The sequence below is a fragment of the Hyla sarda genome, chromosome 6 (genome assembly GCF_029499605.1).
Source record: "Hyla sarda isolate aHylSar1 chromosome 6, aHylSar1.hap1, whole genome shotgun sequence".
Classification (NCBI taxonomy): domain Eukaryota; kingdom Metazoa; phylum Chordata; class Amphibia; order Anura; family Hylidae; genus Hyla; species Hyla sarda.
This window is the reverse complement of record NC_079194.1, coordinates 295,116,384-295,131,585: the sequence shown is the minus strand read 5'-3', so window position 1 is coordinate 295,131,585 and position 15,202 is coordinate 295,116,384. Positions and strand designations below refer to the sequence as shown.

Sequence of the window (15,202 nt, the reverse complement as noted above, 5' to 3'; positions counted from 1 at the left end):
TCACCTGCACTTCCATCTGCAGACATCACATGACTCCCTTGTGATAACAGGGCTCGGCCGCCGTATGATGAAATGTCCATAGAGGTGTCTGTAATTCATGGACTATATGACAGGGGTTCGGCCGGGGTGGTGCTTCATATTGCGGCTTATTGCATCTGTGCGAGTTATTAAAATGAAGAAAAAAAAAAGTCAAAGATCACAAACAGAATAATAAAAATGATAAACATTCTTTATATGGCGCCCACATATTCCACGGCGCGGTACTATCCACCACTGCTCAGGACAGTATGAGAAATATTTAAAATGTCAACAAGACAGAAAATGATAACGTATATGAGGGTCTTAATATACAGGGTTATGGTTTAGGAAGTGGTCTGTATATTGGGGGGTCTGGTGTGGGGTCTATATTGGGGAGTCTGGTCTGGGGTCTGTATATTGGGGGGTCTAATCTAGGGTCTGTATATTGGGGGTCTGTATATTGGGGGGTCTAAACTAGGGTCTGTATATTGGGGGTCTAATCTAGGGTCTGTATATTGGGGGTCTGGGGTCTGTATATTGGGGGTCTGTATATTGGGGGGGTCTAATCTAGGGTCTGTATATTGGGGGTCTGGTCTGGGGTCTGTATATTGGGGGTGGTCTGGTTCGGGGTCTGTGGTCTGTTTATTGGGAGGGGTCTGGTCTGGGGTTTGTATATTGGGGGATCTGGTGTGGGGGTCTGTGTATTTAGGGATCTGGTCTGGGGTCTGTATATTGGAGGGGTCTGGTCTTAGGTCTGTATATTGGGGATCTGGTCTGGGGTCTGTATATTGGGGATCTGGCGTGGGGTCTGTATATTGGGGGATCTTGTGTGGGTCTGTATATTGGGGGATCTGGTCTGGGGTCTGTATATTGGGGGATCTGGTCTGGGGTCTGTATATTGGGGGATCTGGTCTGGGGTCTGTATATTTGGGGATCTGGTCTGGGGTTTGTATACAGTGGCAACTGTTTGTGAAGCTGTATCCAAGAGGATCTAATGTAGGGTCTGTATCCAAGGGGTCTGTGGTCAGTATAGAGGAGGTTCTAGTCTGGGGTCTGTACACAGGGGGTCTGGTCTGGGGTCTGTACACAGGGGGTCTGCTCTGGGGTTTGTACACAAGGGGTCTGCTCTGGGGTTTGTACACAGGGGGTCCGGTCTGGGGTATGTACACAGGGGGTCTGGTCTGGAGTTTGTACACAGGGGTTCTGTACACAGGGGGTCCGGTCTGGGGTCTGTACACACAGGGTCCGGTCTGGGGTTTGTACACACAGGGTCCGGTCTGGGGTTTGTACACACAGGGTCCGGTCTGGGGTTTGTACACAGGGGGTCCGGTCTGGGGTTTGTACACAGGGGGTCCGGTCTGGGGTTTGTACACAGGGGGTTTGTACACAGGGGGTCTGGTCTGGGGTCTGTACACAGGGGGTCTGGTCTGGGGTCTGTACACAGGGGGGTCTGCTCTGGGGTCTGTACACAGGGGGTCTGGTCTGGGGTCTGTACACAGGGGGTCTGCTCTGGGGTTTGTACACAGGGGGTCCGGTCTGGGGTTTGTACACACAGGGTCCGGTCTGGGGTTTGTACACACAGGGTCCGGTCTGGGGTTTGTACACAGGGGGTCTGGTCTGGGGTCTGTACACAGGGGGTCTGGTCTGGGGTCTGTACACAGGGGGGTCTGCTCTGGGGTCTGTACACAGGGGGTCTGGTCTGGGGTCTGTACACAGGGGGTCTGCTCTGGGGAATGTACACAGGGGGTCTGGTCTGGGGTCTGTACACAGGGGGTCTGGTCTGGGGTCTGTACACAGGGGGTCTGGTCTGGGGTCTGTACACAGGGGGTCTGGTCTGGGGTCTGTACACAAGGGGGTCTGGTCTGGGGTCTGTACACAGGGGGGTCTGCTCTGGGGATTGTGCACAGGGGCTCTGATGTCTCCATCTTTATTTACATGTTCTGGTGCCTATCATTCTTTATATCAGGGTCTCCATACATGTGAAGCCTTTCTCAGCTCCCCATACAGCCCGGGATCCCCTCCTCAGCATCATCACTTCACCAGCCTCATCACTGCATCACCTCCCAGATCCCTCCGCCGACCGCAGAACCTGATCCTGGACACGTCCGCGCGAGCTATGTAAATGAGGAACCGCATCACCGCTGACGTCACCCGGGCCAGCCTGATATATAACTGTATTCCTCCGCCGGGGCTTCTGCGCAGAGCATTGAACAGCAGCAACGGGGAGACAATACCGACAGAAAACAGGTGAGAGCTACAGGACCCCAACATTAACCTGACATGTCACATATACTACAAGGGGGCGCTATTTATCATTACTGTATTCTGAACTGTATATATCATATACTGTATTATACAGCTGGTTGATACATAATGGGATTCTATTTTTTTTTTATATAATTAAATGATCAAATTATTTAATGCATCTATACATTTCCCTGCTGGGTGCACCCCTATACATAACACCTCTATACACTGCAGTGCTGGGTGCACCCCTATACATTACACCTCTATACACTGCGGTGCTGGGTGCACCCCTATACATTACACCTCTATACACTGCAGTGCTGGGTGCACCCCTATACATTACACCTCTATACACTGCGGTGCTGGGTGCACCCCTATACATTACACCTCTATACACTGCAGTGCTGGGTGCACCCCTATACATTACACCTCTATACACTGCGGTGCTGGGTGCACCCCTATACATTACACCTCTATACACTGCAGTGCTGGGTGCACCCCTATACATTACACCTCTATACACTGCGGTGCTGGGTGCACCCCTATACATTACACCTCTATACACTGCAGTGCTGGGTGCACCCCTATACATTACACCTCTATACACTGCGGTGCTGGGTGCACCCCTATACATTACACCTCTATACACTGCGGTGCTGGGTGCACCCCTATACATTACACCTCTATACACTGCGGTGCTGGGTGCATCTCCTATACATTACACCTCTATACACTGCGGTGCTGGGTGCACCCCTATACATAACACCTCTATACACTGCAGTGCTGGGTGCACCCCTATACATTACACCTCTATACACTGCAGTGCTGGGTGCACCCCTATACATTACACCTCTATACACTGCAGTGCTGGGTGCATCTCCTATACATTACACCTCTATACACTGCAGTGCTGGGTGCACCCCTATACATTACACCTCTATACACTGCAGTGCTGGGTGCATCTCCTATACATTACACCTCTATACACTGCAGTGCTGGGTGCATCTCCTATACATTACACCTCTATACACTGCAGTGCTGGGTGCATCTCCTATACATTACACCTCTATACACTGCAGTGCTGGGTGCATCTCCTATACATTACACCTCTATACACTGCAGTGCTGGGTGCACCCCTATACATTACACCTCTATACACTGCAGTGCTGGGTGCACCCCTATACATTACACCTCTATACACTGCAGTGCTGGGTGCACCCCTATACATTACACCTCTATACACTGCAGTGCTGGGTGCATCTCCTATACATTACACCTCTATACACTGCAGTGCTGGGTGCACCCCTATACATAACACCTCTATACACTGGTGCTGGGTGCATCTCCTATACATTACACCTCTATACACTGCAGTGCTGGGTGCATCTCCTATACATTACATCTCTATACACTGCGGTGCTGGGTGCATCTCCTATACATTGCTCTACTGGGTGCCACTCTATGCATTGCCCTGGTGGGTGCACCCCTATGCATTGTCCTGGTGGGTGCACCCCTATGCATTGTCCTGGTGGGTGCACCCCTATGCATTGCCCTAGTGGCTGCACCTCTATATTGCCCCTATGGGTGTAAACCCTATGCATTTCCCTGGGGGGTGCACCCCTATGTGTTTCCCTGGTGGGTGCACCCCTATGCCTTACCCTGGTGGGTGCACCTCTATACGTTGCACCTTTACATTGCCCTGATGGGTGCACCCCTATACATTGCATTTTCAGGATGCAGAATACATAAGATAATTTTGCATGTTCCCCTTCCATCATTTACTGGACAGGTGGCAGGATTTATTGCCTTGATAAGTGTTAGTGATAGTGATAGCTGCAGGGCTGGTCTCCAGGTTGGCACGGCGCCCCCTTCCTCCCTTCTCCGCTGCTTCCTTGCAGTGAGTCAGGAGAATAAGGGTGGGGCTGCTGTCTGGAAGAAATGGTTGTTCCTAAGCATAGTATGAAGAATTAGGAGTCCCCCCCCCCCCCTGCTTCTATTTGTGGAACTAGAATTCCCAGCATGCCCTTTATGACCCCACATTACTGAGGCTTCCCCTTGCCATTCTGCATCCCAAGTGACAGGTGAAGGGAATGCCACCTGTCAGCGACCAAAGGCCTAAGCTGCTCTGAGCAGATTATCACCCACTGCAGCCATTGGCCAACAGGGATCCTGGAAGGGACATCGTGCAGCGCGGCGGTCACATCATACAGCACAGAGGTCACATAATTTGACATTGCGTTGCCATAAACCACCAGCTTGTGCACCTCCAGGTGCTGCAAAACTACAACTCCCATAATGCCCTGTTCGGCTGTCAGGGCATGATGGGAATTGTAGTTTTGCAATAGGATGGAGGATGTGACTGCCCATTTGATGCAGGAGGGGGCTGGGATACATACGTCCCCGTGTCCTTTATCTGCTGCGCACGTTATGTCATACGTGACGTCTCCTCCGGTAGGCGGCCATTGTGATCTATAAATACTCTAGGCCTTAGTGATAGATCCTACATTGCATCATATTTCACATCAGAGAGTAGTGCATTATGGGTAACAGGGGCGCTATATAGATTTTTAGACAACCGCCATCTATTCCCAGAGATCCCTGTAGTCATGGAAACGCTAAGTAGTCCCTAGAGGATGAACGTCCTCCGCACTTGACCTTGATGCCGGAAGGTGAATTAGATTCCATGCAGCATCCATCTTCTGCCTCCTATTAGATAGATATATACATGGATAGGAGGCAGAAGATCTATCTTATCTATGTATTTATCTATCTCATATCTATTTCTCATCTATCTAATGTCTGTCTGTCTCATGTCTGTCTGTCTGTCTCATGTCTCTGTCTGTCTCATGTCTGTCTGTCTGTCTGTCTCATGTCTGTCTGTCTGTCTCATGTCTGTCTGTCTGTCTGTCTCATGTCTGTCTGTCTGTCTGTCTCATGTCTGTCTGTCTGTCTGTCTCATGTCTGTCTCATGTCTGTCTGTCTGTCTCATGCCTGTCTGTCTGATACAGTATCTGTCTTCTCTTTGTCATATCTATCTACAGTAGCCATGTTTCCATTTCCCTTATATCTGTCATCCACCTCATAGATGGATAAATGAGAGGGAGATACAGAGCTGTCTCATGCGCTTGCACTCTCTCATATCTCACACGTCCTCTTCATGTTTATCTCACATCTCTCACGCTTTCTCATATCTCGCACTCTTTCTCTCATATGTCTCTTGCGCTCACTCTCATGTCACCCTCTCTCTCGTGTGTGCTCTCTTCATGTCTCTCTCGTATCTCTTTTTCACATGCCGCACTCGTTTTCTCATCTCACACTTTTTTTCATATCTCATACTCTTGTTTTTTTTTCTTTCTTTGGGCTCTTTTTATGTCACTCTCATATCTCGCACTCTTTCTCTCGTATGTCTCTTGTGCTCACTCTCATATCTCGCACTCTTTCTCTCGTATGTCTCTTGTGCTCACTCTCATATCTCGCACTCTTTCTCTCGTATGTCTCTTGTGCTCACTCTCATATCTCGCACTCTTTCTCTCATGTCTCTTGTGCTCACTCTCATATCTCGCACTCTTTCTCTCGTATGTCTCTTGTGCTCACTCTCATATCTCGCACTCTTTCTCTCATATGTCTCTTGTGCTCACTCTCATATCTCGCACTCTTTCTCTCGTATGTCTCTTGTGCTCACTCTCATATCTCGCACTCTTTCTCTCGTATGTCTCTTGTGCTCACTCTCATATCTCGCACTCTTTCTCTCGTATGTCTCTTGTGCTCACTCTCGTATCTCGCACTCTTTCTCTCGTATGTCTCTTGTGCTCACTCTCGTATCTCGCACTCTTTCTCTCATATGTCTCTTGTGCTCACTCTCGTATCTCGCACTCTTTCTCTCATATGTCTCTTGTGCTTACTCTCGTATCTCGCACTCTTTCTCTCATATGTCTCTTGTGCTCACTCTCGTATCTTGCACTCTTTCTCTCATATGTCTCTTGTGCTCACTCTCGTATCTCGCACTCTTTCTCTCATATGTCTCTTGTGCTTACTCTCGTATCTCGCACTCTTTCTCTCATATGTCTCTTGTGCTCACTCTCATATCTCGCACTCTTTCTCTCATATGTCTCTTGTGCTCACTCTCATATCTCGCACTCTTTCTCTCGTATGTCTCTTGTGCTCACTCTCGTATCTCGCACTCTTTCTCTCGTATGTCTCTTGTGCTCACTCTCGTATCTCGCACTCTTTCTCTCGTATGTCTCTTGTGCTCACTCTCGTATCTCGCACTCTTTCTCTCGTATGTCTCTTGTGCTCACTCTCGTATCTCGCACTCTTTCTCTCGTATGTCTCTTGTGCTCACTCTCGTATCTCGCACTCTTTCTCTCATATGTCTCTTGTGCTCACTCTCGTATCTCGCACTCTTTCTCTCGTATGTCTCTTGTGCTCACTCTCGTATCTCGCACTCTTTCTCTCATGTCTCTTGTGCTCACTCTCGTATCTCGCACTCTTTCTCTCATATGTCTCTTGTGCTCACTCTCGTATCTCGCACTCTTTCTGTCTCCTCTTGCGCCCTTTCTCATATGTCACTCTTTCTTCATGTCTCTCACATCCACCATGATTGATCCGCTGACAGGTCGTCAGATCACTGGGTAATCCTGGATCATCCGAATGCCATGTGGAATGACACCATTTTGGGCATCCATAGAAGGACGCTCCTTAGGCCTCTGTTGGGTTAATAGGTCTCTATGGAAATGTTTGGTGCATACGTGACGTATTCTCTGAATGTGAACAGAACCGGTGATACAGAATTTGTATATATCAACGCCATCCGTCACACATTGGCCACGTGAAGGATTGTAAGCCGATGGCGGCGTCCTTTTCACGCGCCGATGCTGTGGCGTGTGGAAGCGCGCACATCACCCGGGCCCGTACTCCACGACCTTTTGCTTCCTGACATTACGTGGGTCACATCCAGCTCTGCTGATCCGAGAGGAGAAGCCGCACGGGGCGGTTATTATAATGCTGGTTGCTAGGAGACCGAGGCCTGCGATCACAAAAACATATGTATCCGGTATACACACATGTAGCAGAGCTGAGTATCTCATTCAAGAAAAACCTCCAAACCCCAGTCACCAAGGTGACGGGGTAAAAAATCCCTATTGAAAATTCCCTCCCTAACTATATATATAAAACTTCACTTTTATTGTACTAATATTAAAAAAGTCCCCTGTAGTGAATAAAATTAGCAGGCTATTCCCTCAACTAGTGTTACTTCTCCTATCTGGAGTTCACAGTAATATGTACTTGACAGTGGCTGCAGACCACTGTCTATTGGGGAAAATGCTGCAATTAGGGTACGTTCCCACACGGCGTATTTTGCTGCGTATTTGCTGCGTATTTGGTGCTGCGTATTTTCCTACCCATTGACTTCAACAGAGAAAATAAAATACGCAGCAGCAAATACGCAGCAAATACGCCGTGTGGGAATGTACCCTTAAAATGTAATCAATCTGTCTCCCCTACATGTTTCGTGGTATGACCCACGTCCTCAGGGGTTAAGAGACAAATGGCCATTTGTCTCTTAACCCCTGAGGACGTGGGTCATACCACGAAACATGTAGGGGAGACAGATTGATTACATTTTAATTGCAGCATTTTCCCCAATAGACAGTGGTCTGCAGCCACTGTCAAGTACATATTACTGTGAACTCCAGATAGGAGAAGTAACACTAGTTGAGGGAATAGCCTGCTAATTTTATTCACTACAGGGGACTTTTTTAATATTAGTACAATAAAAGTGAAGTTTTATATATATATAGTTAGGGAGGGAATTTTCAATAGGGGTTTTTTACCCCGTCACCTTGGTGACTGGGGTTTGGAGGTTTTTCTTGGTTTATTTAACCCCTTTTCCCGTCCTGGGCATTCAAGTGTTTGGAGTATCTCATTCGGCACAAATCATTGACATACAAATTCAACTTTGCTATATAATCCCGTTTATCAAATTAGGATATAAACCAGTGAGGACATTTATCAAGACCTGTGCAGAGGTAAAGGTGTCCCAGTTGCCCGTAGCAACCAATCAGATCGCTGCTTTCATTTTGCAGAGGCCTTGTTAAAAATGAAAGAAGCGAGCTGATTGGTTGCTATGGGCAACTGGGCAACTTTACCTCTGCACAGGTCTTGATAAATCTCCCCCCAATTATGAACCCTGATGCAAAACTACAACTCCCAGTTCCGTTCTGATAAGAACTATACCAAGTGAGGATCTCCAGCTGTTGCAAAACTACAACTCCCAGCATGCCCGGACAGCCAGCGGCTGTCCGGGCATGCTGGGAGTTGTAGTTTTGCATCAGGGTTTAGAATTGGGGGAGATTTATCAAAACCTGTGCAGAGGAAAAGTTACCCAGTTGCCCATAGCAACCAATCAGATTTCTTCTTTCATTTTCCATAGGCCTTGTTAAAAATGAAAGAAGTGATCTGATTGGTTGCTATGGGCAACTGGGCAACTTTTCCTCTGGACGGGTTTTGATAAATCTCCCCCAATTATGAACCCTGATGCAAAACTACAACTCCCAGCATGCCCGGACAGCCGCTGGCTGTCCGGGCATGCTGGGAGTTGTAGTTTTGCAACAGCTGGAGATCCTCACTTGATATAGTTCTTATCAGAACGGAACGGCTGACACAGGAGTCACATGACAGGGTCCGTGGTTTTACGTTGCGTCATCGTCTAGAAGTTTACGGACTCCCATACAGTGTATAAATACAAGGCTGCGGGTTAATATAAAACGCCCCGATGCCCTTTATCCCGGCCCTAAACCTACATTTTTGTGTCATTACAGCAGAACAAGATGGCAAGTACCAAGGAAAAGCTCATCCACAACGTGGTGGCCGAGCCCGCCGCCTCCCAAAATAAGATCACCATTGTCGGCGTCGGCGCGGTCGGCATGGCCTGTGCCATCAGCGTCCTGCAGAAGGTAAAACGGGTGGGATTGTGTACCTGAGGGATGGTCCCTGTATGGTCCCAGATCTTCTTCATATGGGTTTCTTTGCAGGATCTGGCCGATGAGCTCGCCCTGGTGGATGTGATTGAAGACAAACTGAAGGGGGAGATGATGGATTTACAACATGGCAGCCTCTTCCTGCGGACCCCGAAGATCGTCTCCGGCAAAGGTGAGTCCACCGGCTGGTCAGTGACTTCTCATGGGTGACCACAGGGCAGGAATGGCCTATGAGGGACGTTGTTCCCTTTAGTCCTATTCCTGTACCAGCGACCACCTCAGCTGTACAGTTAAATGTTCGACGGACCCCCATGAGTACAGATAAAAAGCAATGCCCCCCCCCCCCCCCCATTAGCCATTACGGTCATCCTACCCTTCCAGAGTTACCACAAAAACCCCTACCCTATCCGCAGGATAATGGGGGTCTCATGTTGGACCCCTATTAATCTCAAGAACTGTGTTAAAGGGGTATTCTAATATGATGAGGGGTCGGGGGAAATAAAAAAATAAATAAAATAAAAAAACATACTTACCCAGCTCCAGAACCAATCCCCCCCCCCCCTCCCCATTCGCCTTGTACGGTTCCCCGATCTTCTCTCTGCTTCCTGATTCGGGAACAAGGGCATGCAGCAAGAACCTGGCGGCCAAAACGGGACACTGCTGCGCGCCCAGTGATTGGATAAGCTGGCAGGTCCTGTTACCAGCACTTGTCTGGGAAGAAGAGAGAAGATCGGAGGACAAAGCGGGAGCTGCGGGGGATCAGGGCTAGATAAGTATGTTTTATTTTATTACATTTTTTCTATCTGCACTAACAGCATATAAAATGTTGGCTGCAGAATTTTACATTATATGGTGTTCTAAGAATTATTCCCTAGTGTGTATAGTGCCACAGTCTAGTCTTAAAGAGGGGGTTATTCAGGAAAAGAACAAAACAAAAAACAAAAAAAAGTGCCACCCCTGTCCTCAGGTTGTGTGCGGTATTGCGGCTCAGTTATGTTAAAGTGAATGGAGCCAAGTTGTAATACCACACACTGCCTGAGGACAGGTGTGGCACTGTTTTTTTTTCGTTTTTTTTCTTTTCTTTAAGAAGAAGAAATAATCTCTGTTTTTCTATTATAACTCCAGTAAGGTTTCCTCCACCGTAAATCCACCTACCGTAGACCAGTGTTTTGGGAAAACACTAGTCTATGGCAGGTGGCCATGATGGGTGACAGACTAAGCCATTGACCGTCTTCTTTGTTGTTGCAGATTACAGTGTCACAGCCAATTCTAAGCTGGTGGTTGTCACAGCCGGAGCCCGTCAGCAGGAAGGAGAGAGCCGCCTGAACCTGGTGCAGCGCAACGTCAACATCTTCAAATTTATCATTCCCAATATTGTAAAGTACAGTCCTAACTGCATCCTGCTGATCGTCTCCAATCCTGGTGAGTCCCCGCAACGTGCACAACCTGTCTGGGGCAACCATATGCAATAAGGGATCTGTTACCGGACAGTACCCTATAGCAGAATTCAGTGGATGATGGGGTAGCGCCCCCCTAGGTCAGTGTGGTCAAGTGCAGTCAGTACAGCAGAACCTGCGGCATGCATATATCAAACTTTAGTTGCCTTCCAATGGCATCCATGGCCAGAAGTGTCACCCCAGCTGTTGCAAAACTACAACTTCCAGCATGCCCGGACAGCCATCGGCTGTCCGGGCATGCTGGGAGTTTTAGTTTTGCGACAGCTGAAGGCACACTGGTTGGGAAACACTGCAGTAGAAGGATGCTTTCTGGAGGTTCTTAGCAATGGTCTCAGGTGGCAAATATATAAAAAAATATATATATATAAAATTATTTTTTTTATATTGTGATTTATATATTATTTATTATATATTTTTTTTAATATATAACAAATAAGTTTGTGTGTGTGTGTATATATAATTATTTTTTTAAATTATATTTTCCTTTTAAATACTTCATTATTTATTATATTTTTTATTACAATAAAAAATATATAAAGTGATTAAAATATATAATCTAATAAAATAAAAAATGTATATACAAAAATCATATAATAAATATATATATTTATTTATTTTGTTATTTTTCTTCGTGATCCCATTGAAAAAGAAAATACAGGCATTTCTTTAAAAAAAAGCACCACGCCGGTCCTCCGTTTGGATACGGTAGTGCAACGCGGTTCCATTGAAGTGAATGGAGCAGAGTTGTAATACCTCACACACCCTGAGGACAGGTGTGGCGCTGTTTTTAGAAGAAATCGGCTTGTTTTTTTTTTTTTGTTTTTTTTTTGGATAAACCCCTTTTTAATGGTTCTAACTTGTATTTTATTTCTTCTTCTCCAGTTGATGTATTGACCTACGTAGCCTGGAAAATCAGCGGCTTCCCCAAGCACCGTGTCATCGGCAGCGGCTGCAACCTGGACTCCGCTCGCTTCCGCTACCTCATGGGGGAGAAGTTGGGCATTCACTCCCTCAGCTGCCACGGCTGGGTCATCGGTGAACACGGAGACTCCAGTGGTGAGTCGGGAACTTTAAGACCTCACGTGGTCTATATATATCTCCTTGGAAAGGTCACGACGGTAATACAAGAAGGTCAGACAGACGCCGCGGCCCTCACCCTGAAGGGCCCTAGAAAGGTCATGGGGGGAATATTACTGCTGTGCTGAATGTCACATGCCGACACCGCAGCCCTAACTCTGCTATATACAGGATCATCGCTCTAATGTGCAATCAATGGGACCTGATTGGTGCCAGATTATCAGTATTCTGGATCATTGAATGCTCATTATAGGAATGCTTGCCTACCAGGGTGCCTCAAACTACTGAAAAACTACAACTCCCAGCATGCCCGGACAGCCAAAGGCTTTATACAGGAGCCCCATAGCTTCACCCTAGGACCTTATTGGGCTTCCGGCCAGGCCTAGGACAAAGTCAAACTGCAGAATCTAAAGCGGTGTTTCCCAGCCAGGGTGCCTCCAGCTGTTGCAAAACTACAACTCCCAGCATGCCCGGACAGCCAAAGGCTTTGTAAAGGAGCCCCATAGCTTCACCCTATTATTGGGCTTCCGGCCAGGCCTAGGACGAAGTCAAACTGCAGAATCTAAAGCAGTGTTTCCCAATCAGAAAGCATCCAGATGTCACAAAAGGCATGCTGGGAATTGTAGTTTTGCAACAGTTGGAGTCACATTGGTTGGAGAAACACTTTTTTTTTTTTTTTTTTTTTTATTTTAGATTCTGCCATTTGACTTTGTCTTAGTGTCCTAGTGTGATGCTAGAGGGCTCCTTTACAGAGCCTTCAGCTGTCCGGGCATGCTGGGAGTTTTAGTTTTGCAGCAGCTGGAGGCACACTGGTTGGGAAACATTGCTTTCAGTGGTCTCAAACTGTGACCCTCCAGATGTTGCAAAACTACAAATCCCAGCATGGCCGGACAGCCAACGGCTGTCCGGGCATGCTGGGAGTTGCAGTTTTGCAACAGCTGTAGGCACACTGGTTGGGAAACACTGCTTTAGATTCTGCAGTTTGACTTTGTCCTAGGCCTGGCCAGAAGCCCAATAAGGTCCTAGGGTGAAGCTATGAGGCTCCTGTATAAATGCCTTTGGCTGTCCGGGCATGCTGGGAGTTGTAGTTTTGCAACAGCTGGAGGCACCCTGGTTGGGAAACATTGGCTGCCTTACAGGTTGTAACTCGGATCCTAGTTAAATGGACCCCAGACTGATCACCTAGGTCTTCCTTCTTCTAGTGCCCGTCTGGAGCGGGGTGAATGTGGCCGGCGTCTCCCTGAAGACCCTGAACCCCGACATGGGAACAGAGAGCGATAAAGAGAACTGGAAGGAGGTTCACAAACAAGTCGTCGACAGGTAAAGATTCTGTGGGGAACTATAGAGAGTGGTAGTTTTTGTAACCCGTTGAACTACAACTCCAATCATATGATTTAATGGTTCACATGATTTTCTTTAATTTATTATCATTCATAAAGTCATCTTAGATACAAGATAATGGGACTAACAGAATGGTTTGGTGTTTCCTTGCAGTGCTTATGAAGTGATTAAGCTGAAGGGATACACATCCTGGGCCATCGGCCTCTCGGTCGCAGATCTTGCTGAAACTACCCTGAAGAACCTCAGACGTGTTCATCCCATCTCCACAATGGTCAAGGTATGTGATCCAATAGTTCTTGCTGAATGCTGAAATACTGCCCCCTTTGGTGAAGAACATAACTGATATAATGCTGCTCCTATGTACAAGAATAGAACTACTATAATACTGCTCCTATATACAAGAATATATATACTATAATACTGCTCCTATATACAAGAATATAACTAATATAATACTGCTCCTATATACAAGAATATAACTACTATAATACTACCCCTGTATACAAGAATATAACTACTATAATACTGCTCCTATATACAAGAATATAACTACTATAATACTGCTCCTATATACAAGAATATAACTACTATAATACTGCTCCTATATACAAGAATATAACTACTATAATACTGTCTCCTATATACAAGAATAGAACTACTATAATACTGCTCCTATATACAAGAATAGAACTACTATAATACTGCTCCTGTATACAAGAATAGAACTACTATAATACTGCTCCTGTATACAAGAATAGAACTACTATAATACTGTCTCCTATATACAAGAATAGAACTACTATAATACTGTCTCCTATATACAAGAATAGAACTACTATAATACTGCTCCTATATACAAGAATAGAACTACTATAATACTGCTCCTATATACAAGAATAGAACTACTATAATACTGCTCCTATATACAAGAATAGAACTACTATAATACTGCTCCTATATACAAGAATAGAACTACTATAATACTGTCTCCTATATACAAGAATAGAACTACTATAATACTGTCTCCTATATACAAGAATATAACTACTATAATACTGCTCCTATATACAAGAATAGAACTACTCTAATACTGCCCCCTATATACAAGAATAGAACTACTATAATACTGCCTCATATATACAAGAATATAACTACTATAATACTGCTCCTATATACAAGAATATAACTACTATAATACTGCTCCCTATATACAAGAATATAACTACTATAATACTATTTTTTAGGGAATGTACGGTATAAAGGAGGACGTCTTCCTCAGTATCCCATCGGTCCTGGGTAACCAGGGTATCACGGATGTGGTAAACATGACCCTGAAGCCTGACGAGGAGGATCGTCTCAGGAAGAGCGCGGACACGCTATGGTCTATCCAGAAGGAGCTGCAGTTTTAAGCCGGCCCCTTTTCCTCCCCGTTCGCGCGTCTGTCGTCTTTTCATTGTGTCTTTTACGTTGCACTGAGTAGGTCAATTCCCCTTCGTCTGTAAACCGTAAAAAAAATCGCCAACTCGCAATGTTCCCATCTGTAGCGGCCGCCGGAGCGTAACACTGTCGTATGGTAGCGCGTGGCACTTGGTTGTTAAAGGGTTAAATTTGCAATCTCTGGGATTAACAAATCATCTTTAATGTCTGAATTCATACATCATGTGTCCATTGACCAAATAGAAAGATCCTGAGACCCTATGGCGGGGTTTTCCCAACTGGCGTGCCTCCAGCTGTTGCAAAACTACAACTCTCAGCATGCCCGGACAGCCTTCGGCTGTCCGGGCATGCTGGAAGTTGTAGTTTTGCAACAGCTGGAGGCACGCCAGTTGGGAAAACCCCACCATATAAAATCCTGCCGTGTCAGGATGGTTGTTTACATAAAGTATATGTTCCCGCCATCAGAGAGAGAATCTATATACAGAGTCTATATATATATATATCAGTGTCTCCTATGTTGTCCGTTTTCTCCGTTTACACCTGAAAGGGCAGCATGGATTTGGCACTAATAAAAAACAAATATTTACGAAATTTTGAATCTTCAATTCTATTTGGGTTTTAAAGGGACACTAACCTTATGTTCAT

The 15,202-nt window shown here is 46.2% G+C and overlaps 2 protein-coding genes across 4 annotated transcripts in view; one reads left to right on the top strand and one right to left on the bottom strand.

The window, feature by feature from the left end:
- GTF2H1 (general transcription factor IIH subunit 1) overlaps positions 1-2,092 on the bottom strand; it is a 55,176-nt gene extending 53,084 nt beyond the window's left edge. The window contains exons 1-2 of one of the 2 annotated variants that reach the window (XM_056527830.1): positions 1,954-2,092; positions 5-155 (exon numbers count right to left, since the gene is read on the bottom strand). In XM_056527830.1, coding sequence (XP_056383805.1) covers positions 5-80 — 76 coding nt within the window. In that variant the 5' untranslated portion in view covers positions 81-155; positions 1,954-2,092. The remainder of the gene's footprint in view (positions 1-4; positions 156-1,953) is intronic. The other variant, XM_056527831.1, reaches the window with a different exon arrangement.
- A 34-nt stretch (positions 2,093-2,126) lies between these two features.
- On the top strand, positions 2,127-15,148 carry LOC130277289 (L-lactate dehydrogenase A chain). Of its 2 annotated transcripts, none has more exons than XM_056527834.1 (8): positions 2,127-2,265; positions 9,087-9,221; positions 9,300-9,417; positions 10,494-10,667; positions 11,585-11,758; positions 12,982-13,099; positions 13,274-13,397; positions 14,365-15,148. In XM_056527834.1, the coding sequence occupies exons 2-8, from the start codon at positions 9,096-9,098 to the stop codon at positions 14,527-14,529; spliced, it is 999 nt and encodes a 332-aa protein (XP_056383809.1). In that variant the 5' UTR covers positions 2,127-2,265; positions 9,087-9,095; the 3' UTR covers positions 14,530-15,148. The 2 variants fall into 2 exon arrangements, with proteins under 2 accessions (XP_056383809.1, XP_056383810.1); XM_056527835.1 differs by lacking the exon at positions 2,127-2,265 and adding an exon at positions 4,912-4,934.
- The last annotated feature ends 54 nt before the right edge of the window (positions 15,149-15,202 follow it).

Excerpts from the sequence above, each read along its gene's own strand:
- LOC130277289 (XM_056527834.1), top strand. The coding sequence starts at position 9,096 with ATGGCAAGTACCAAGGAAAAGCTCATCCACAACGTGGTGGCCGAGCCC. Across the intron at positions 9,222-9,299 it reads CCATCAGCGTCCTGCAGAAG|GATCTGGCCGATGAGCTCGC; the intron begins GTAAAACGGGTG and ends GTTTCTTTGCAG. Across the intron at positions 13,398-14,364 it reads CCATCTCCACAATGGTCAAG|GGAATGTACGGTATAAAGGA; the intron begins GTATGTGATCCA and ends ACTATTTTTTAG.